Here is a 24,997-nt window from a genome sequence, read left to right as displayed (position 1 = left end):
CTCTCAGAAAAGGGTTGGGAACAACTGAACTATACAGTTTTTTGGTATATACCAGGGGTCGGCAACCCTGGTCCTGGAGAGCCGCAGGGTGTGCTGGCTTTCGTCTCCACCTTAAAATAAGCAACCGATTCAGACCCAAGAAACCAGGTGAGGTGAGTTAAATGTGTAATCAATGGCTTTCATTGATCAATTAATGCCAAGTAACAACGAAAGCCAGCACACCCTGTGGCTCTCCAGGAGTCCCAGGGTTGCCAACCCCTGGTATATACCAATCTGGCCCTCATATCCAGCCCTAGTTTTCGTTTTTCCCTGGTAATTGACTGAACAATTAGTGCAACTGTTTGGCCATGCCATCTTCACACCACACTTACCGGTGAAGGGAGGGTGGAAAACTAGCAGTTCTTAGCCCCTGAGGACCGTGATTTCATAATCTCTGGTGTATAGGTTGTCAATCAAACCATGGCCCCTCAATGGCCTTCATTACTAGAAGTGAAATTCCAGATTATTCACATGCTTGTTAAATGGGCTTCTGGCCACATGAGAGGGAAATCAGTCCTAGTTTGTTCTGTGAAATACTGGAGGGAGTTTTGCGTGACCAAAGAACATGCTTTTGTGTCGGACAGAGGGGCTTTTCACAAAATCATGTGCAGGGATTGGTGTAAATCACTCAGCAGTGAAATTTGCACCTGGCGAAGATGTGATGGATGAGTGGCCATTGGACAGGGTGCTTTCAGGTGGAGTTCCTGGTTTTTGATACACCTCACTGAAGACTTCAGCTGGCCAGAATGAAAATGGGAACTTCAGAGAGAGAGAGACAATCTGTGAGCGAGAATGTTCAGCTAATCCTTTCAGAATATTTTCCTTAGATTAACTGAAATCATACACAACCAGACCCACACAAACACACAAGCAAGCACGCACGGACACACACACAGGAAGTAAGAGACCTTTTAACAGAAATCTAGACCTACCCTAGAGAGTATTAAATTATTGTCTTCACATATTTTCATTCTCATCCCCTTGAACACAAACAAAGACAAGTAATCAATGCACCGGGGCTGTATGCCCATTTGTACAGACGGCATAAGAGATGGCATGTAAAAACCAATAATACAAATTACAACAGACAGAAAGGGATATCTCTGATCAGAAGTAGGGCAGCAATAAAATAAGGGGAACTGTCCTGCCTGTAATTCAACAGGGAAGTATTATAGAAATAAGGAGCAACTTGCATTCTGTAAAGAGTGGTTACTAGCTGCACATGACTATTTTCTTCCAATTCAGAAAGAAGAGTAAGGTTTAACACAATTAATGTATACTACTACAATCATTGTAATTATGGAGTAGGTGGCACACTCTTCACACTGTACCTCGACTCCTCTTCAGGAGCACTCTGTTTCTCCTGGCCCATGTTCTACTTCGTAGTTTAATCTAGGACTGTTGCATTTGTATTTATCTTGGTACTGGAGTTCATAACCTTATTAATTATGGCCTATTTACCATATAAATTATACTTAATGTTCATGGCTGTACAGCTGATGTTATGTGAATTATACCTTATGTTCTGTAGTTTATTGTAATGACCATGGTATGCACTTTTTGGATGTCATTTTGGATGGTAAATGGTTGCCATTTATATCGTGCCTTTATCCAAAGCGCTGTACAATTGATGCTTCTCATTCACCCATTCATACACACGCTCACACACGCTTACACACTGACCAGCTCGTCAGGAGCATTTAGGGGTTAGATGTCTTCCTCAGGGACACTTCGACACAGCCCGGGCAGGGGATCGAACCGGCAACCCTCTGACTGGCAGACGACTGCTCTTACTGCCTGAGTCATGTCGCCCCATATATAGATAAAAGCATCTGTTAAATACAATGTAATGTAATGTGACAGGCTAAATTCATGTTTGCCAATAATCATTAATACCCATCGAGATGTTGTGTTAATGATAACATTCAATGTAATCCTTGAATAATATGAAAATAAAAATGTGTACATCCATTTCATTTATTGTTTATTGCCTGCCCAATCCAAATATTGCTATTTTCTATTTAAGTTTGTCTTTAACAACAATACAATTATTGTATAACGTATTTGCACAATAATCACAAATGGTTTCTCGGCAATATTCAAGCTGATCCCAGAAACTGGTGACAATAATTTTGGGGGGCGTTGTCATCGGGCGAAGTGGACCCGCACGTCGGGCGTCAACATGGCATGAGGCAATTACGCAAAAGTCGCGTAGGCGAGGCGTGAGCAGACATGCGCAGTATTAACCGGAAGCACCAATAGAGAAGAGGGGGAAAATAAGTAGCTTGGTTAGTTATGTGCATTTATATGTGTTTTTTTTCCCATGACGGTATATGAATTTCGGTGCGTGTCTGCACTGCGAAAATAATTAAAACCACTGACCTCTCCGCTCTCTGGGTGGTGGAGGGGGTCGGATGTGACAAAAAAAAACATTTGTCAGGAAGATACCTCGCGTAAGGGGGCACGTAGCCTGAGTGTGATGAGGCAGGAGCAGCCCCACGGTCCAGATAAACAAATATAAACAACCAGTGGATCAGCCGAGGGGGCGGTCGGACGGGGGCTAAAGGGGTTGTCAGCGGGAGAGAGACGACAGCGTTAACACACGCATCCCGCTTCCTTGCGAGGTTAAGCGTGTTCTGCTTGGGTTTCGGACGCCAGGAGAAAGCCAGGCGGGCTAAAGAGGCATTCGCCATCGCAACCTGCTATAAATAAATTGAACGCGAGGACAATTTGGTGAAGAGACTGAAAGACACCACCCGCCAACCCCCTCCCTTCTGGATGTTTAACGTTTGCTTTCTGGCTTGAACAACACCAACGAAAGAGGACCGAGTAAAGGGACATGCTTTTCGGTTTGACACCCCTCGGTTTGAAAATAGCCAACGTTGGCTAACTAGCTAGTTAGCAAGCTACGCGCAGCCAAGAAGAGAAAGAGGCAACTGGCTATCTGGTGCTAGCCAGCTAGAGGTAGCTAATGTAAGCTATCACAGAGTGCTTTGTTTACGTTGTTGGACAGCTTGACTTATCTGAACTACCTGCTGTTAGCTAACTTAGCCTGTAAAGTTAATGTTGAGCTTTCCACACATTCAGCTCTAGCTAACTGTTATTACTAACGCTATATACCGACAGCTATGACTTTGATTTAATTGTTAGCTAATACATTTTGCACAAAACGCATTTTAATAGGACCGACTGTCGAAAAGAGCTGGTAGCTAACGTTGACAGTATTTTTAGCTGTGAGTTAGTTGACTTCAGTGCCGAGAGCTTGCATAAAAATAAACAATTCAATTGAATTTGTACTTCAGTTGCCATTTTACAACTATACTAGCTAATCATAACTATCGTTAATTGTCTACAGGTTGTTGGCAAGATTTGCTTGTTTTTTTATTTTTCTTTCCTAGCCGAAAAGGAGTGTGCTCACTGGCACTCAACATGAATGAGTATTTTACGCATTTAATGCGCACACTACAGTGACATCTTGTCCAATTTAGCTAACTAGTTCTATTTGACAGATCTATAGTGTATTAAACATTAGATCTTATTTAACGTGCAGTAGAACTCTGCTCAACTGAACTCTGCTCGTCCATGTATATGACCTTTTTGGAAGTATAACACTTAGTGGTCTTTGGATCGGTGCTATCTTTTCCATTGGTTTCTTTTCACTTGCACGGCCACTACTTCGTTTACTTGACTTATTTTTTTACCGTCGTTAAAATGCCAGCGGTCAAACAATCAGACTTGAGCTAACTCATCAGTAAATCGTCGTACTTATCACTACATCATCGGAGCTGCTGGAGCATCCGTCCCTGGCGAAATTACGCCTTAATTTGGATAACGTTCCCCAGCCCGTCCCCGCTTCCTTCACGCCCATTTCCGTGCGTCGGTTTGGGGCCCAGCGGGACCGCCATGGCGCAGCAGCAGATGCCGAGTTCGCAGAAAGCCCTGATGCTGGAGCTGAAGTCCCTACAGGAGGAGCCGGTGGAGGGCTTCCGCATCACTCTGGTGGAGGAGTCCGACCTCTACAACTGGGAGGTGGCCATCTTTGGGCCCCCCAATACCCTCTATGAGGGGGGCTACTTCAAGGTGAGGAGGGTTGGTTTACACCTGGAGGGTGGTTGGGTCGGCGGCAGAAAGGTAGGCGGGCAGGGCGAGAGAACGCTCGGGACAGGTGAACACATGCGTATGGTGTTCAGCCATATTAATGTGGTCAGTGCTTCATTTGCTTGCCTCTTTAATTCCATGTCAACTTGACACACTTTCAGACCCCATCGTCACAGAGCTTAATGCGATTTAGCTGATTGACTTTATAAGAAACGACTGGAACCAAAATTACATTTGTCTGGGATTATTAATCTGGGAGATACCAGCCCTTGTTTCTTTTCTCCCAGGTCATTAATGCTACTGATTGGCCAGACTGTCTTCACAACAGACACCCAGATAAAGGGAGGGTAGAAGACCAGGGATTAGTTATCCGAAATGGTCTCATGCTGCTTCAGATAAGCAATGACTCAAATATCCAAAACCAAATTTTCTAGAGATGGTGTTGACATATACCGGATGGTTGATATGAAGCTACAGACCCATATCTGCACTGCTGCCACACAATTGGTTGATTAGATAAGCTCATGAATAAGTAGTTGTACAGGTGTCCCTTATAAAGTTCTCATTTAGAGTATATTATGATCACAGCTAAAGGCTAACAGAGTTATGAGTGATTATAATCTTGAAATCTGATTTTGCAAAAAAAAGAAATCCATATTTTAAAATCGACCATGGCATGATGGGCAGATGGGCTGATTTGAACTGCTGATCTTGTGGGATTTTCATGCACAACTGTTTACTCAGAATGGTGCGGGAAAAAACTTTGTTAGCCCATATCTCCAAGTTTAACAATCCGAGGCGAGTATAATTTTGGTTTCTTATAAGGCCAAATCAGCATGCCAAATCTCATAAAAATCTGTGATGACACGATCCAAAAATGTGTTCAGTTGACATTTGAAGCCTAATCAAACACCAGGACCTTTTTTTTTTTTAAGGTGTCATATTGGGACATACGTTTTAACCGTTACAGCTCTCATTCATCATTGGGGTAAATTACGTAAAGTGTAGCATAGATTCCTATGATGGCTGTCCTATCTGCAATGAAAAATCAAATGCTGTTCACCTCACCAGCTTTGTACTTCTGCTGTGAACTGACTTTTTCACGGAAAGTGTACTTCTTCCTGTTCCTGGCAACATATTTGTGATTTATTTCAGCTCTATGTCCAAGACAGATGTTGCACAAGCAACAAAAATTTTCCTTCCGTAAATCTGTTAAGACCGAGCATGAGAAGTGGATTCCCTTGACAGCTTGGAGCAGCCATTTGGGCTGTTACCTGGAAACTTTTGGCGTTTACTTCAGAAAATGTTCTGAATATGCAGACCTTTTCTAATGAGTCAAACAAAGCCTGAAGTTCTCTGTAAATGTGCAAAAAAGTAACCTATTTAAAACTAAACACAACAAAAGTGTGACTTCACTCCACACCAACTTTGTGATCTCTCTCTCTCTCTCTCTCTCTCTCTCTATATATATATATATATATATATATATACACACACACACACACACACACACACACACACAGTACTCTGCAAACATTTTAGGCAGGGGTGGAAAAAATGCTGTAAAATAAGAATGCTTTCAAAAATAGAAATATTAATAGTTTATTTTTATCAATTAACAAAATGCATAGTGAGTGAACAGAAGAAAATTCTAAATCAAATCAATATTTGGTGTGACCAGCATCAAATCTTCTAGGTACTCTTGCACAAAGTCAGGGATTTTGTAGGCATATAGTCAGGTGTTTGATTAACCAGTTATACCAAACAGGAGCTAATGATCATCTATTTAATATGTAGGTTGAGACACAATCATTAACTGTGTAGGAGGGTTAAAACTGGGTGAGGAACAGCCAGTTTTGCACACACACACACACACACACACACACACACACACACAGTCAGTGAGCACTTTATTAGGTAATTATTATACATATTTTTAGACTTAAGTCTTCCGCTGCTGTAGCCCATCTACCTAGAGGTTTGACACATGTGTTTAGAGATGCTTTTCTGCATACCACTGTTGTAATATGTGGTTATTGGCGTTGCTGTCGCCTTCCTGTCGGCTTTGACCAGTCTGACCAGTCTCCTCTCACCTCTCATAAACAAAGCATTTCTACCTGCAGAACTGCTCCTCACTGGATGTTTTTTGTTTTTCGCACCATTCATTGCGAACTCGAGAGACTAGTGTGCATTTAAATATCAGGAGATCACCCATTTCTGAGATACTCAAACCACCCTGTCTGCCACCAACAATCATTCCATGGTCAAAGTCACAAAGATCAAATTCTTTCCCCATCCTGATGGTTGATGTGAACATTAGGCTTCCGATCTGTATCTGCCTGATTGTATGCATTGCACTGCTGCCACACAATTTACTGATTAGATAATCACATGAATAAGTCTCATGTGATTATCTAATCAGTCAATTGATATATATACCCAAACCGAGCACTTTATTAGGAACATTATTTTATTACACCTGTGTAATAAAATAATGTTCCTAATAAAGTGCTCAGTGTGTGTATATATATCTAATCTAGCTATAATGTGAGGTGTAAATGTTAGGGCTAAATAAGTAATTATGGCCAGAGGTAGGCATGATACAACCCTCATTGCACACCTTGTTTTAGAAGGTCAGAATGTCCGGCCACCTTTAACCAACAATTTCTTAAATAAAATCGGCACATGTGGCCTTAGCCAAAGAAAATTCACTGATTGCGACTACATTTTCCTGTGCGAAAAAGAGATTGACTTCGTATTTTTACTGTAATGTTACCATTGACTTCCATTGAAAGGGGTGGCCAACCACAATGGCGCGAGTGAGCAATGTCTCAACAAGACCAGGAAATGAGCGTGACAAACGAAGGCCAGTTTTGGCCGCTTGGCCAATGCAGACTCGCACCCAGGGGCCTCGCCTGCACAGGGGATCCGCAGGAGAGGCCCTGCACCACAGCGCTTTCCCTGCCGCAGACTCATCAGGATTCCAGGGTGAAGAACCCTGCCGGGCCCGGCCTGGGGGTCCATATCCGGCCCGCTCCGTCAGGATTCCGGAGCGCTACGAAGCTTCGCTTCCTGCCGCTGTCTCTCCCCACCACTGTCTCCGTCTGGCGGAAATGAGAGCCGGTGTAATGGAGCGGTGATCTCCTAAACGCCCGGTCCTGTTGGCACTTTGTGTTCGGTGTAAACGGTAGACCACCTGTGCCTGGGCCAAAGTGCCTTTTTAACCACCCGGAAAACCTTCTCCTACACTTTGTTATCCAAGTTATACAGGGCCTTTTGCTGCCACGCTTTATTTCTTTTAGGCCTTCGTAAGGCTCACGAAACACCTTTGAGTGTGGAATAGCCGCTTCATAAAGCAGTTATGAGGACTCATTGTGGTTTATTACTGCTGATACAGTGAGGTACCCGTCACGTTTTTGTACGTTTTTTTTTTTATCCGCTTTTATCAGCACCAGGGTCATTTTTGAACATTTTACAGTGTAGTGACAGCACGCTCTTAAAGTCGTGAAAGTAAAATGGCGGCTTTATTAAAGCCCTGGAGTGTAAAGAGCTGCAGCTTGTTGGAGACGTGTAGAGGCCTTGGCCGTGAGTGGCTGTGGTGATGGTGATGGTGAAGAGGAAGAGGCCGTGATTGGGCTCTACAGAGCCTGTGAAGGCTCACCGGTGGCCTCTGTTCTAGAGGAGTCTATGAGCGGCACACTCAGCTGGAGTGGTGAGGTGTTCACCCTCACGTAAGAGCGCTTTGATCAGGGCCAGATGACAGCTGCCAGTCACCGTCTTATTCAGGCTGCTCCTGGTAGCTAGTTTCACCCCAGTACTGGTCTGAAGACAGTTATATAGAGCTAAAGGATGGAGGTGATCCTGGATTTAGGATTTTTCAGTGTGGGGAAATAGGGTGATGATTATGAAGCAAAGATCACAATGGTAAATGGAATGTATTTATATAGTACTTAACAATGAATGCCTCTTCTTCACTCATTTTCACACACCCACATGCCAACTGCGAAAGGCTGCCGTGCAAGGCACCAACCAGCTAAGGGTTAGGTGTCTTGCTCAGGGACACTTTTACACACTCAGGGTAGGGGATTAAACCAGCCGCTCTCCCAACTGCCAGACGACCGCTCTTACCTCCTGAGCCAATGTCGGCCTGATTTCAGAGGTGGTTGTGTTGTGTAACTCTGCAGGTTACAGGTTCGCATTCAGATGTTGTTTTTAGGGTTTGTAAATGCGGAGAAAATGAGAAAATGTGAGAAAATGATCTTTACCTGCAACAGGGGTGCTGTAATCACTGATGCAGTCGGAGGAAGGCAGGACTGGAGCTGCTTCAGAGAGAGGCGAGTGCGTGTGGTGTGCTGTGCGTGTGGTCAAAATGATTTTACATATTTGTAAGTTTGTGGTTTGTAACACGTTTGAAACCCTCCGGAGCATTTGAGAAGTTAAAGGCATTTAAAGTGCCCCAGAGCTGGTGTAGGAGGGGTTGAAGGGGGTTTAAACTCCCCCACAGCTGGTGTAGGAGAGGTTGAAGGGGGTTTAAACTGCCCCACGGCTGGTGTAGGGGAAGAGGTAGAGCTCTCCACAGAGGTAAGATGAGTGTACCCTGCTGTAATGGGGGCTGGGGGGAGACTGCCCATACCTGCGCCCGTGCAGATTTTTAAAGAATGAAACAAAAGCTTTAGAGCATCATAGACTCACCCCCTCTCTCCCCCCTCTGTCCCCCTCTGTGTCCCCCCTGCGTCCCCTTCTCTGTCCCCCTCTGTCTCCCCCTCTCTCCCCTTCCTCTTTCCCCCCGTTTCCCCCTCTCTTTCCCCCTCTGTCCTCCCACCCAATCTCTCCCTGGTCTTCGGACCCTCTTTTGTTGTCTTGGCACGGCCATCCAAACGCACCGGGTGCCTATTTATAGCTCCCGGCCGGATATAAATGGCATCTCCAAGGACGGCTGGCTGAGAGAGGGGCGAGCGCGCGTGTGAAGAGCGCCGTTCAGCTCCTCCCACTCCTCTCCAGTCCTGTTATTTAGCACCGGGTGCAGTTGGGTTCTGGGGGTGGACAGAGTCTTTGGTCTTTCATTTTTTTTTTTTTTAAAGAAAATTTTGTTTTATGTTGTTGTAATCTCGGCACCATTGCAAATGTGGGCTTGCCTCGCACCCTCAATGTGTCTTCTGAGACTAAGTAAAGGCATAATGAATGAATGGATGAGTCCAACTGACCGCCAGTGTGGCAAACAGAGTCATCTCCACCTCGCCACTCCTGTCGAATGGAAATTATTAATTGATTCAGTGTTGGCATGCTCCATGCAGTTAGGCAGCTGTAATGTGCTTCTGTAAACCTCACTAGTGTTAGCATGCTCCATGCAGTTAGGCAGCTGTAATGTGCTTCTGTAAACCTCACTAGTGTTAGCATGCCCCATGCAGTTAGGCAGCTGTAATGTGCTTCTGTAAACCTCACTAGTGTTAGCATGCTCCATGCAGTTAGGCAGCTGTAATGTGCTTCTGTAAACCTCACTAGTGTTAGCATGCCCAATGCAGTTAGGCAGCTGTAATGTGCTTCTGTAAACCTCACTAGTGTTAGCATGCCCAATGCAGTTAGGCAGCTGCAATGTGTTTCTGTAAACCTCACTAGTGTTAGCATGCCCCATGCAGTTAGGCAGCTGTAATGTGCTTCTGTAAACCTCACTAGTGTTAGCATGCTCCATGCAGTTAGGCAGCTGTAATGTGCTTCTGTAAACCTCACTAGTGTTAGCATGCCCAATGCAGTTAGGCAGCTGTAATGTGCTTCTGTAAACCTCACTAGTGTTAGCATGCCCCATGCAGTTAGGCAGCTGTAATGTGCTTCTGTAAACCTCACTAGTGTTAGCATGCTCCATTCAGTTAGGCAGCTTTAATGTGCTTCTGTAAACCTCACTAGTGTTAGCATGCCCAATGCAGTTAGGCAGCTGCAATGTGTTTCTGTAAACCTCACTAGTGTTAGCATGCCCAATGCAGTTAGGCAGCTGTAATGTGCTTCTGTAAACCTCACTAGTGTTAGCATGCCCCATGCAGTTAGGCAGCTGTAATGTGCTTCTGTAAACCTCACTAGTGTTAGCATGCTCCATGCAGTTAGGCAGCTGTAATGTGCTTCTGTAAACCTCACTAGTGTTAGCATGCCCAATGCAGTTAGGCAGCTGCAATGTGTTTCTGTAAACCTCACTAGTGTTAGCATGCCCAATGCAGTTAGGCAGCTGCAATGTGTTTCTGTAAACCTGGCTAGCGTTAGCATGCCCAATGCAGTTAGGCAGCTGCAATGTGTTTCTGTAAACCTGGCTAGCGTTAGCATGCCTCCCATGCCTTTGGTCAGGTGAGCTTCACACAGGGCTCACGCTGATGGCAGGAGGAACGTTCCAGACTAAACAGCCTGTAGCACCTGGTCTTGTGTGATCCTGCCTTTATTCATGAGTAAAGCCTTCATACACTTGTCTTGGAGAACAGCACAGGAGACTGTGTTAATTTAGTCAACTGCGTGTATGTTTGTGTTTGTATGTTTGTGTGTGTGTATAAATGTAACGGATGGGGGTCACAGTCTCTCCACTACACCGTTACTTCACAGCAGAGCGATCTGCACTCAGAGGTTTGGACAGCGGAGCAGAACGGTTTGAGAGGATGTGAGTCTGTGATTGAATATTAATATCACACCTCCTGCATTATTAATGCCTCTGCCTGTGCCCCCCCAGCACCCCCCCCCCGCTGTGATCAGAGTGTCGGGGTGGGGGGGGGGGTAAATGGCGAGTGTCGCTAATTTGGGTCCCTCTGCTTCTCCTACGTCGGAGGGAAAGGCCAGAAACACTATGATCTGCTTGCCTGTAAATCTGCAGAGGAAGTGAATACCTTTTGATATAGTCACGCAAAAAAAACTGAAGAAAAAAATAACTTTATTATGACTCAGCTGTAAATGCTAAGGAGATCGTCCAGCAAGGAGACCAAGGAAATCCTGTCATAGGCAAATGTTACCATTGCGGCTGATGCTGTGAAATTGCTTGCAAATTGCTGGTGCGGAAGCCACCTTCCGTAATTTTAGTATTATTATTATTACTATTTACATATAACTGTTAATTTCCATGGTGTGATTACGAAGGATTTTCTAAAAAGTCCCATGCAGTCAGAGGACATTAGCTGCATGCTGCATTTTTAAAAGTTTCGCCGTGTCTGTTCACATTGAGTACATTACATTATTGGCATTTGGCAGACGCTCTTATCCAGAGCGACGTACAGTTGATTAGACTACGCAGGAGACAATCCTCCCCTGGAGCAATGCAGGGTTAAGGGCCTTGCTCAAGGGCCCAACTGCTGTGCGGATCTTATTGTGGCTACACTGGGATTAGAACCACCGACCTTGTGTGTCCCAGTCATTTGCCTTAACCACTAGGCTACAGGCCGCCCTGTGAGTAGAATTGCCCGCATTATCTCTTCCTGTCGTACTTGTGTTGAATGTGAGAACACGTGCCCGGGCAGTAGTGTAGCATTGCTGGAAATATTGAGAGAGCTTATGTTTCACAAGACCTGTTAATTGATGACAAAATCTATATGTTTGCAATAAAGGTTATTCATTTTTTGAATTGATCATAATTGTGGACTTTGGCACAGATGCTTATCTGTTAGTGTGGTGGGGAGAATATAGAACTGGCTAATAATAATACTCAGTCAGTTTGGGAAACAAAATTGGAAACTGGGGATTAAATTCATTCATTTTATCAGCTTCCTGAATGGAAATGGAATTGAACGCTCCTATTTATTAATCATAAAACACTTAAAACCACAACTTACTTTGGCTGTAAATGTTTAGTATAAAATCAGGATCGACAGTCTCGTCAAGCTAACAGTGGAGTATAGCGTTTGCTTCCTCTGGGGACCGCTGGGGTTCGGGGGCAGGGGCCTGTCGGCTGAGCGTAACGAGAGAGATCGTTGGTCCTACCTAGATGCCAAACTACTCTGTGCTTAAATATACTTAAGAAGACCTGAGTGATGTTTTTAAAATGGGTCTCTATGAGAAAGTTTCTTACGATTATCTGTTGATCTATACTTTGTTTTGGCCTTATTGGGTTTGCATGAGTTGTTAGAAAGCCTAGATTGTTAGGTGCAAAATGGATGGTTTATTTGGGGCGAAATATAGCATTAAAACAGATTTTTTTTAAAGCATTTATCTCACAGTTCTTCACCTTCGCACATGCGCAGTGTCTTGGAATGGATAACTTCCTGTGGCTTTTCTCCGAGAGGTAGACTTGCGTAACGGAGCATGGCCCCCGGTACAGCTAGGCTAAAGTGGAATAGGAGTTGATAGCTGAGATTACCATCTTTGTTGGCAGGGTGCCATGCCTTTTTTGCTTCTCCAGCTGCTCCCATCCACCCCAACAGTTACACTATCCATGCATGTGCCATTCATCTTGGGACATGGTAAAAGATTACATTTAATTCATTAGTAAGTTTTGTAAGTAACCGCTAGATCCATCTGCTGTGCATGTTTGCGTATTGCGTGCGTGCGTGCGTGCGTGCGTGCGTGCGTGCGTGTGTGATAGTGTGCTTGTGTGTGTGCGCGCATGTGGGTGTGTGTAGCCCTTGAGGGGATGATGAAATTCTGTCCCTTTCATTGCAAACGCATATTTGCACTACTTTACAATCGCCTCTGATTGAGTTGAAACATTTCATGTCCCCTAACTGTAACCCCCCACTATGTGACCTCCGCTATGTGAACTGCTCTCAGTTAGGGGGGAGGGGTTTTTGATAGGGGGGCAGGGCCTATCCCTGATGTCATCCAATGCATGACGAGCTCTGGCGGTGACTAATTGGGGAAGTATAAAAAGGATCAAGCGAGCACAGTCCAGTATCAGTGTTGGAAAACAGTATTCTGTGGAATTTCTCGCTTCTGTGTCGAGGCAGTTTAGGCCCTGTCAACTCCGGTGTCGGCAGCAAGCCAGAAATCAGTTGATGAAGCTGTGGACTGTGTAAACAGAGATTGATTCAGTTCCACATTAAGAGGGGAGACTGGCCCCTGGTGAAATAAAACTCTTCTGGTTATCAGTGGAAGCCAGACCTGGATCTCACCTGGATCTCTTATGAATTTCACCTGGATCTCATTTGGATCTCACCTGGATCTCTTATGAATTTCACCTGGATCTCATTTGGATCTCACCTGGATCTCTTATGAATTTCACCTGGATCTCATTTGGATCTCACCTGGATCTCTTATGAATTTCACCTGGATCTCACCTGGATCTCTCCTGAATCTCACTGTGTGTGAGTTGGATGTGGTGGTTCTATGCTGTGGTTCTACACGCAGCTCTTCTTTGCTGCAGTTCTGTGCTCTGAGTAAGAGCTGCGATGAGATTGGTTACTGGTGTTCAGGCCGGCGATGTCTCTCACACAGTGGTTGGTGTGTTGAGTGGCAGTCGAGGTTTGCCTTATGAGTAGCGTTTGTGTATTAATAGCCTATGACATCTGCACTGCTCATTTCTGTATCCTCCATCCCCCTTTCTTACTCTTCTGCCCTCTTTCCTTTCTCTCTTACTCTACCCTTTCCTCTGCATTTTCTTGATCTGATTCCCTCTGTGTCCCTTGTTTCCCCCAAATCTCATACTCTAGCCACCTCTCTCTCTTTCTCTCTCTCTCTCTCTCTCTCTCTCACTCACTCACTGTTAGTCAGTTAGTCCATTAAAACTGAAGGAGTTCTGTCTTTAGCGATCAGACCTGACTGAGAGGTTGTTTAAATAAATAAATAAAGCTTCAGTCACTCATTTCACGTGGGTGTGCGTGTGCCAACCATATTGCTCGCTTAAGTTTTTTTGCTTTCAGTTCATCAAATATTACACTCCTCTTAGCTACTCTCTGTGGCATGTGGAGCTTATGTTCCTGTGACTGAGGATGATGATTACAGGCCACATACAGTGGCTGATCAATAGAGTGGCTGGCAGTCCTTGAAATGACAATGAGGGTGTGTGTGTGTGTGTGTGTGTGTGTGTGTGTGTGTGTGTGTGTGTGTGTGTGTGTGTGTGTGTGTGTGTGTGTGTGTGTGTGTGTGTGTGTGTGTGTGTGTGTGTGTGTGTGTGTGTGTGTGTGTGTGTACATGTAAACATGCCCACCATAGGATTACTGTGCACGTGTAAGCGTGTGCGTTTGAACGAGCATGCGCGTGTGACAGCGCTGTAGGACGCCCGTGTGAGCTGAAGACCAGCAGAGAACAGGCTGATGAATCTGAGATTTAACTGTCACTGAAGCTTTGAGTTAGCGAGATATAAAGGAAAAGAAGCGTTTCAGCTAACCAATAACCACATACACTCACACCCCTGTTGATTAACCGTGTACAGTCATGCCCATGTTTTACAAATTTTTATTAAATTAAATTATTATTATTTTCTTCATACAGTGTTAGTTGTGCAGGGTTGATCAGTTCCTCCCAGAGTATGGACTGTATGTATTTAATCTGTGCTTACTTTGCTTGCATTCATATGATAGTACAGCATGGTGAAAAGGGGGTGTAATACTTTTGTTTGCTAGTGCATTATAGCCATTACACAGGCTGCTTGGTGCGTGCTATGCAGCCTGTCTAACAGACATAATCCTCCAGCATGGGCGCTGAATGGGAGTGCAGCCTGGCCAGGGGGACTGTGTACGGTCCAGCCCCATTCTCCTTCACGGTGTCCGACCATTCCGTCCCAAACCCAGATCCCCACCTCCGCCCCAGCAGAAACCCTGCTAAATTTAGCACACTGAAAGACTAGCTGTCCACCTGCTCTCTCTTTCTCTTTTACTGCCCCCTCTCTCACTCTCTCACTCTCTCCCATCCCCCCCAGACAGCCCCCCCCCTTTTCCCCCAGTCAGTTGGAATGCTGTTTCAGCCACAGGCAGCTCAGAGTTCATCATGAGTCAGCATTACTGACACACACGCATACGCACACACGCACACTCACACACACACACACACACGTAGAACCAGACACGCACATGCACTCACACATGCATACACACGCACACGCACACACATACACACACACACGCACACACATACACACACACACACTCATACACACACACACACACACAGGTAGAACCCGACACACACATGCGCACACACATGCATGCAATGGGTGGCATGCACACCTTCATACACATGCGCGTCAACACACACGCACACTTGCACTCTCTCACACACACACACACACACATGTGATGTGTGACCAATATCAGCGGACATCATTAACATCTCGCTGTCCCTCTGAGAGAGTCTGAGGGAAACATCTTGCTGTCCCTGTGAGCGAGTCTGAGGGAAACATCTCGCTGTCCCTCTGAGTGAGTCTGAGGGAAAAGGAAGAGAGGGTGTGCCCTGGTCTGTTAACAGTGTGGCGTAACCTCCACCCTCCTCACCCGCTATTTATCTGTTTATCGTTTGCTTTGTCTGCAGGCTCACATCAAGTTCCCCATCGACTACCCCTACTCGCCCCCCACTTTCAGGTTCCTCACCAAGATGTGGCACCCCAACATCTACGAGGTAAGACCCGTCACACGCCGGTCACACGCCGGTCACACGCCGGTCACGCGCCGGTCACGCGCCCGTCACGCGCCCGTCACACGCCCGTCACACGCCCATCACACGCCCCCACCACATGGCAACATGACAATTATTTGGTGATTATTTTAGTTTAACCTAAATGACATGAGAATACAAATGATGCATTCGGCCCATCTTGGCTCACCTTTAACCCCCACAGTAGAGCACCCACCTCTGCATTATCCCTAGACCCGAACACCCTGAGGCTCTCTGCCTCTACTACATAAGCCTGCCGTCTGCTCCACACACTGACAGGTCTGTGTGAAGAAATACTGACTGGACCTTAATGAGTGAAGTGAAATTGAATGGAGGGAGAGAGGCACAGTCTGTTCTGCGGGGGGGGGATTGACTGTTTTCTTCAGTGCGGCTGATTGGCTGGTGAGGGAGAGTCAGTCAGCGGTACTGTGCTGGGCGTGCCGCTGTAAGGCCATCCGTCCGGAACGACGGCGGTCTCCATTACCGCGCGGCGGAGGCTTTTCGGAAGCAGTCAGCTGACTCGGCCGATTCCTCGCCCGGTTTCGTGGCAGCGGTGGTGTCGGGTTGCGGGTTCAAATCCCAGGCGTGACCTGTGCCACCTCACCTGCCTAACCGCAGCCACCTCACCTGCCTAACCGCTGCCACCTCACCTGCCTAACCGCTGCCACCTCACCTGCCTAACCGCTGCCACCTCACCTGCCTAACCGCAGCCACCTCACCTGCCTAACCGCAGCCACCTCACCTGCCTAACCGCTGCCACCTCACCTGCCTAACCGCTGCCACCTCACCTGCCTAACCGCTGCCACCTCACCTGCCTAACCGCTGCCACCTCACCTGACTAACCGCAGCCACCACACCTGCCTAACCGCTGCCACCACACCTGCCTAACCGCTGCCACCTCACCTGCCTAACCGCTGCTACCTCACCTGCCTAACCGCAACCACTCCAGCACAATACCCGAGCATATATTACATTACATGACATTACATATCCAGAGCGACGTACAACGAAGTGCAGATCAAACACAAGTACAAGTGCGAAGAGGACCTGAGAGGACAGTACAGTTCCGAGTCCTAGTGTAAACATACAGATACAATCGGAACCCTTGAAGAATACAACTTCCAAACTAGCATACCACAGTTGGCAGCTAGAATACCCCGAGACATGTAGAAACGGAGAGTGTGTGCAGATGTTGGAGTTATGGATACCAGCATCTGCTGTGCGTCTGTGGCTCATCTGAGCAGGTCTGTCTATGGCGTGAATTATAGCTTTTGTTTCATCTGTGTAGCAGCGCAAGAAGAAAATATGTCATGCGGGCTGTGAAGGAGAACTCATTAGAGCTCTTCTTGGTGAACATGACTCGGTACTCGAGTAGAGAGTTCTGTTTAGGAAATGCCACGCAGATCTGGTTTACTAATGCGTCTCAGATACTTGCAACCCTTTTGATCAGTTGGAAACACTCTTGTGAGATCCTTGAGAATTGTAAGTGGAAGACGTATCTAAACGAAAGAAGGGTTTAGGTGGTGTGAATGAATATTGATGAACATGGCACAGGAATGAGCAGAAACTTTACTGAATCATTACACACACTGCAGGCTGCAGGGTACCTCATTCTGATCAGGCACTATTCAGCACACACAGATCTGCACCTTCCCAAAACACCAGCTGAGGTTCTGGGGGGAAATAACGTGGAAAACTGAAAGACAAGCTGAAACAGCCACAGTTTAGAGCAGGGGTGTCGAACTGAATCCCCAGGGGGCCGCAGTGTCTGCAGGTTTTTGTGGTTTCCTTTCAATCAGCTGCCAATTAAAGCCAATTAAGGCCTTGAAAACAAGGCGTGTGGATACTTTAGCCAATCAATTACTTGAATGAACCCAGAACACCCCAAAAACCAGCAGACACTACGGCCCTCCAGGACTGGAGTTTGACACCTGTGGTTTAGAGCTTCTGCATTATGACATATACAAGAGTGAAACTGATCTTTCGGGGGAATTTTTGAATGGACTGGATTTATATATGGCTTTTATCCAAAGCGCTTTACAATTGATGTCTCTCACTCACCCATTCATACGCACTCACACACCATTCAACTCGTCGGGAGCAATTGGGGATTAGATGTCTTGCTCAGGGACACTTCGACACACCCAGGGTGGGATTGAACCGGCAACCCACCGACTGCCAGATGAACTCCTGAGTGCCCCCAGAGATTATTTAATGCAGGTTCTCAGCCAAGGGTTTATTTACAATATATGCATATTTACAATGACCTATCAAGTATTAATTGAACCTCGCTGTGTAAAATCTAAGAAAATTAATCTAAAAAAAAAACTACATTTTAAGTGAAATGTTTGCATTTGCCGAAAGCCTCAAAAGACAGGAAATGAAATTGATCAGCCCTAATGCTAAGATCAGCCTGCCCTCCTTCAAGGTAGTTTTTTGTGGTTAATATATTTTTAAACACATATTTGTATGAAAAAGTGAACTGTGACTCTTAAGAAAAACATGTGACCTGTGACTTTGTGACCGTGGCAGAATGGTGACGTCTGCATCTCCATCCTGCACCCCCCGGTGGACGACCCCCAAAGCGGAGAACTGCCATCCGAGCGGTGGAACCCCACCCAGAACGTCAGGTACTCCTCCAGGCCACCAGGGGGCGATGCACATTTCTTCTTTTAATTCTGCAGCCCTGGCCTGGGAGAGCTGCTGGGTCTGCATGTTAAAATATGCACTCTGTCCAGTCCCAAGATGCCATCTTAGGTGGGTCCACTCTGCAGGAAATGAAATGCTGCCATGCAAGTGTTGGCTCTGCAGGACCAGGGTTACAGACTATGCAGTTGTACTGATCATGTTTCTCCTAATGCTGGAGTCTTTGCATAGCACTAGTGCTCTAAAACGTGTGTGTGTGTGTGTGTGTGTGTGTGTGTGTGTGCAGAACCATCCTGCTCAGTGTGATCTCCCTGCTGAACGAGCCCAACACCTTCTCCCCGGCCAATGTGGACGCCTCAGTCATGTTCCGCAAGTGGAGAGACAGTAAGGGCAAGGACAAGGAGTATGCTGAGATCATCAGGTACAGCACACACACTTATACATGTACTCACACACACATACACACACACACACACACACACACACACATACATATGCACACACACACACACATACTCACACGCACATATACACACACACACATACACACACATACATATGCACACACACGCACATGCTCACACACACACACACATATGCACACACACACACACACACACACTTATACATGTACACACTCACACACACATACACACTCACACACACACTTATACATGTACTCACACACACATACACACACACACACACACTTATACATGTACACACACACATACACACACACATACACACACACACATACACACACATACATATGCACACACACACACATGCTCACATGCACAGACACACAGACACACACACACACACACACATATGCACACACACAGGCACACACTCACACACACACTTATACATGTATATACACACATACACACACACACACACACACACACACACGTACGCACATGCACACACACACACACACACAAACAGCAAGGGCAAGGACAAGGAGTACGCTGAGATCATCAGGTAACATGGAGACAGGCTGTAATACACACCACTCTAACACACTCCTCTCTCTCTCACACACACACACACACACACACACACGCACAGACACACACACGCACAGACACACACACACACACACACCGTGAGGGAACTGTGTTCAGCTGTAGGGAGGTGAGATCAGAGCGCTCTGTATTCATGATAACCTGGGTATGGAGGAGCTGGTTATTCCTTCTCTTTAAATCCCAGCAACAGACAATGTTTTTTTAATAATGTTTGAAGGGAACTAGGGTTTTTTGTGGCCTAGTTTTAGTTTTTTATTTATTTTATTGATGCTCTGTTAATCCAGTCCCCTTTAGATTAAAAGTCTGTTATTTAAAGGAGCCCTGTGACTAAATGGTCCCCGCACACAGCCCAAGACACAATGCAGTATCTTAAAACAGCTTGTGGTCCTAAAACCCAGAAGTGAGTTTGCATTTTTGTGCTGTGGCTTCCCTCGGCAGATTTCCAATGTTTTTTTTTCCCCATTGGGATTTTCATTTCTGTCGAAAACTAGGTCTGTGGTTCACAAGTTTAAGAGGTTCATGTTTTGTCCCACAACTTGGATTATACCCAGTTATATCTCAACCGTGAATCTGAATGCTGTTGCTAGCAAGTTGCCATATTGAAACTACAATGGTAACGTGTGGACGCAGGCGAGTATGAAACTTGAGTGGTTGCTGGTGGAATGTGACCTTTATTATAGTTTCATTATAGCAACTTGTTCGCAACATAGTTTTTAAAGGGTATAGCAGCTTTGTAATTCACAATTGAGATATTAAAGGGTGTAATGAATGTAAACATGTTCAATTCTCTTCAGCTTATAATAATCTACTATTTTTATTTGTATAGCACTTTTTCGAGCATACGGAGTGCTTTATAGCAGTGAAAAACAAATATCATAAAAATAGACACAATGCCTTGAGAGACAACACATTACTTAAGATCAAATAAAAATATTAAATGTGAACCACAGACCTTATTTTCAACAGAAAATCGAAATCCTGATCAGGGGAAAAAGCATCGGAAATCAGCCATGGTGCAAACGAAACTGTAGTGTCGTCACTAACACTGCTGGGACCCTGAATAGAGCGGAGGCCAGGAACGGCACTCTTTAACCCTCCGAGGTGTTGAGATCATCAATATTTGAACTGACCGTTCTAGTGCTGATGTAACAATCGCTGCTGGTAACTGAAAGCAGTGGAGTTGTGTAACCCTGACTTCATCAGAAGAGCAGAGAGCGCTCTCCCTGACCCCCGTGCCGTCCCGCGTGCAGGAAGCAGGTCCTCTCCACCAAGGCGGACGCGGATCGGGACGGGGTGAAGGTGCCCACCACGCTGGCCGAGTACTGCATCCAGACCAAAGTGCCTTCCCACGACAGCAGCTCCGACCTGCTGTACGACGACCTGTACGACGACGACATCGAGGAGGAGGAGGAGGACGAGGAAGACGCCGAGGCCGGCGGGGGCGTGGGCGGCGACACGGCCGACTGCTACGACGACGAGGAAGACTCGGGCAACGAGGAGTCCTGACCTTCCTCCTCCCTCCTCCTCCTCCTCCCTCCCCTGCCCCCTGCTCCTCCCCAAACAAATGCACACCCCCCCCCCTCCCCTCCCGATCCCCCGATCGCGTATTCGCCCTGCCCTGCTCGCCCCTCTGTTCCTCTCCGGAGCCCTCCCGTTCCAGCACGGTCTCAAATCCACCAGCTTAACTGCCAGCCAATCCCACCGCTGCCTGGGCAGGGGGGCGGAGCCTCAGCACGCCAATGCAATCCGGGAGGGCACGCCCGCTCCTTCGTCCCCCACCCCCCCACCCCCCCTCGCTTCCACACCTCAGGATTTACGCACTCGTGGGGGTTTCTGTTTCCGTGACGTTTCCGCTCATTTTCGGCTGAGGTTGGTCATTTGGCGGATAGCGGCAGAACCTTCCCAATGGGGGAATGTGAGCTTCGTTCTGCTTTCAGTTTGAAAATGTTCTGCTTCTAAAATCCCATTACCAGAAGCTCACCTGTGCGTCGGGTTGTGACTCAGTGTGTAAACGCAGCAAGCTAACAGGTAGCTAGTGATCTGGTTTAAAGGAGACGAATGGTTTCCCTCCCTTAAGCGTTTAAAGTTGACTTCTGCATCAGATTTTTGTTCATTTAGTTTTTGTTGGCTGTTTTGATCATATAAAAATAACGATGTCATCCCTCCCTTACCTTATTTGAACCTTAATGTAGTGTCCATTCCTCCTGTACCCCTCCCCCCCCCCCCCCCCCCCCCATACACACAGATGGGCAGCAGGTGCGCCACAGGTCTCCTTTCCCACCCCCGTGTCCCCTAAAACAACTGTTCCCCCAGGAACCCCCATCGCCTCCTTTGCAGCAATGCATTTTGGGTAGGAGAGGAACAGGATCCCCCACCCTGGACTCTGCCAAGGCAGAGCCGTTAGCCCAGAAGGTTCTGGGATGTGAGACTCATCAGCTGGGGATACAGTCTCTCCATCCTCCCCCGATCCTCACTAGTGTGAGAACACAACACACGCACCGGGAACACGCTTAACCCCCCCACCCCCCCGCGTACTGTCACACGTGTGCGTGTCTACCACCCTCTCCATCCTGGGACACCCGCTGCATGTGAGGTTTCATTTGCTTCCTGCCCATGTCTCCTCTTCCCCCTGTGCATCGCTTGAGCCGGGGAGTAACGGACAGGAGACCATTTTAAACTCCTCTCTCCCCCGCCATCACTTTCAGCTCCTGTGTGTCCGCCATGTGTGGGTTTATAACAAATGGGGAAAAAATAGAAAATAAAATATCCTAAGAGAAAAATCGAGGCGCTGGTGCCCAGGAGTGTTTTGGCTGGGGAAAAATGTGGAAACTGCTTTAGAGACGCAAGGCATCCTGGGAATTGTAGGCCAAAGACTGCATGTCCATTTTGAGGGCTGGGGTGTGCGTTGTGTGGCAGGAACAGGGGTGGGATTTCAGTCCTTTGATGTGTGAAATTGTTTGGGGGGCGGGTGCTCAGGACAACCTGTGATTGGGCATCCTGCTTGTCCGCCCGGCTGACTCCGCCCCTCTGGGACAGTGCAGTCTGAGCCTTCCTCACTCCTCTTCCTCAGCAGCAGCAGACTCCTGCTGCGGGAGATTCACACAGACTTTGAGAAAAGTGCAGCGAGCCATACATTGTGGACAGCCAGAAATTGTGCAGTTTTTTTATTTGTTTGTTTTTTGTTTTCCATTTAGGAAGTCTGCACTATTGTTCACTGGGATGTGTCTGGGGTGGAAAATTCAGCTCTCATTCTGTTTAAGATGGAATGCATAAAAAGATGAATGGGGAAAAAAAAAGCAAGCCTCCATTAACAGCCCCCTGTACCCTCTGGCCCCGCCCAATCCACTGCCTGAGTGACAGGTGGTGTCGCTGGGCAGAGGGGGAAATGCGGGTGTTCATCTGTCCTTCTTTCCGTTTATTTCATTTCTCTTCCTGTAGTGTTGTGAGTGTGAGATGGTAAATTAAAGAAAAACTCATTCACTTAAAAAAGTATGATCATGACGATAAAAAATAATGCAATTGTTTTAGAGCTCTTATGTTTTTATTTTCTCTGAATAAGTGGAGAGGTGCTGGAGAGTTGCCCAGAGGAGTAATGATGAAAATGGTGGCTTCTGGAGAAACTGGCTGTGTCACACTGTGGACCTGATAGAAAGGCTTTCACTGAAGTGCAGAAGAACAACTGTGTGTATGTGAAATGTGTTTTCCTCAATGTGAAGCGTGGATCAGGTGGAAGGTGAGCGCTCATCTTCCCCTGTGCCGTCCATGGTTGCTCTTCTGTGCTACTTTGACTTTTGAGAAACACATTTCCTCCACAGTTCAGAAATACAACCTCTAGAAAGCCCAAAAAATGGAGTAGAAATGTTGAGGAAACGAGCCAGCCTTCAACTACCGAACACCAGAATCCGTAGAAGCCGCTCGTAATGGTGGAGGTGCCCCTCCTGCGTGCTGAAACATCCGTGACAAAGGGGTGGGCTTTGATCCCTGTCCATGACATCACTCTTACCCGGTGACATTTGCAGAGATTAGCTTCTGTTCTGCCGCAGACTCCCAAGACGGGCATTGACACGAGTCCTGAGATAATGCATGAAAAGATTTGTAGTTGGCCATTAGAGAGGTACTTTATGTAGAGATTTTGGGGGGAGGGGGGCAATGGGTGACTGTTTTATGGGTCTGGGGAGACGCTGTATGCCCTGACCCCGTGGCCCGGTCAATGGCAGCACACATTAGCACACCCCCTACCATATACAGACGTGCCAGGTCTCCCCAGCTGAAGCGATATGCATGGATCTTGATGATCGTAGCTCGCTGTAATGCTTTGTGTGTAAAGAGTCTGTTTCTCTGCACAATGGATTAAAGTCCACGGGCTGACCGGGGAGTGGGGGGTGTTCACAGAAAGCGATGCAGTATTTGGTTCATGCCATGTTCAGCAAAACTGATCTCCTGTGTTACATTATTTTCTTTTTTTAACCAGTATTGTAAAGTAATTCAGGATGTGTAACAAAATGCATCCTTCCACTGCAGGTGAGACTGATGAAAATATGCTCTACAAAATCTGGAGTTTTGGGTCATTTTTTTGTAAAGGTATTTACTGAGTGAACATGTTACATCTAGCCTGGGGGTCAAAGCAGCGCAGCGATTCAGAAATTAAACCTCACATTAAATATTGTTTTCAGAGCATTTTATTTTTTCTGACAACACTGAACTTTCACAGGCCCAGTCACATGACCCTGTGAAAATTAAAAGGTTACCGACCGGGAAGAAAGTTGGATTTCCGTGAATTTGAGTTGCTCGCCCCCTAGTGGGAGGAATCGGTAGAGATGGTCGATAAGGATGAGACATTGGACAAGAACCAATCTAGGCTTAGTTTAATTTTAAATACAGATCTTCTCATGCTGACCTCAGTACATACAGCACCTGTTTATATATATATATATATATATATATATATATATATATATATATAATGTGCACATTTTCTTAAATAAAATGTTGGTGTTCGTTAATCTACTGGGTCTCAGTAACAATCTGGATATTAAAAGGAGTCCTTTGTTCTTCATAATGGGTTCCAATGATAGTGAACATCTTATTTTATATTTTTAAATGTGTAAACAAGAGGAAATCTAGCATTATAAATGAAATTATGTTTAATAATGTTAAAGAGCGAGTCAAATCATCATGACTTTGCATCCGCCACCAACAGGCCCCCACCATTCCCACCTGGGAATTCCTCTGCTCCGCGGATAATGTCTGCCGTTTGGACATTTCATTTCATTTGTTTGGTTCAGTTTCTCCCCCCGGTTGGTGAGCTCAAACCTCCTCTTCCCCTCTCCCCTGCCGTTTCGTTTCAGCCTCTCCGCATCGATTTACTGACCAATAACAAGGCCAAATAAAGGACGCTGTTTTATTGTTACGGTTTGTGTCCACGTCATCTGTCTGATGCACTCAAATGATTTCTAAGACATTTTTAATGCGTAGCAGGTCAAACTGTATTTTGAGCAAATGTTTTTAAATTAATAAGGCAGCCCAGTTACACCTGTATGTGAACCCCTCCACTTTAGAACCTTCTCATCCAGCGCATTAATTATCCCCAGAAGACGTAGATTAACATCTGAAAGGTCTGTAAGGTCTGTAAACGA

General features: G+C 46.2%; 1 protein-coding gene across 2 annotated transcripts; it reads left to right on the top strand.

The window, feature by feature from the left end:
- The first annotated feature begins 2,291 nt into the window (after positions 1-2,291).
- ube2r2 (ubiquitin-conjugating enzyme E2R 2) lies at positions 2,292-24,027 on the top strand. Of its 2 annotated transcripts, none has more exons than XM_061215939.1 (5): positions 2,292-4,119; positions 15,559-15,645; positions 18,214-18,311; positions 18,614-18,748; positions 20,612-24,027. In XM_061215939.1, the coding sequence occupies exons 1-5, from the start codon at positions 3,943-3,945 to the stop codon at positions 20,865-20,867; spliced, it is 753 nt and encodes a 250-aa protein (XP_061071923.1). In that variant the 5' UTR covers positions 2,292-3,942; the 3' UTR covers positions 20,868-24,027. The 2 variants fall into 2 exon arrangements, with proteins under 2 accessions (XP_061071923.1, XP_061071924.1); XM_061215940.1 differs by lacking the exon at positions 2,292-4,119 and adding an exon at positions 12,941-13,393.
- The last annotated feature ends 970 nt before the right edge of the window (positions 24,028-24,997 follow it).

Source organism: Conger conger, chromosome 12 (assembly GCF_963514075.1).
Source record: "Conger conger chromosome 12, fConCon1.1, whole genome shotgun sequence".
Classification (NCBI taxonomy): domain Eukaryota; kingdom Metazoa; phylum Chordata; class Actinopteri; order Anguilliformes; family Congridae; genus Conger; species Conger conger.
This window is presented reverse-complemented; position numbering and strand designations above follow the sequence as displayed.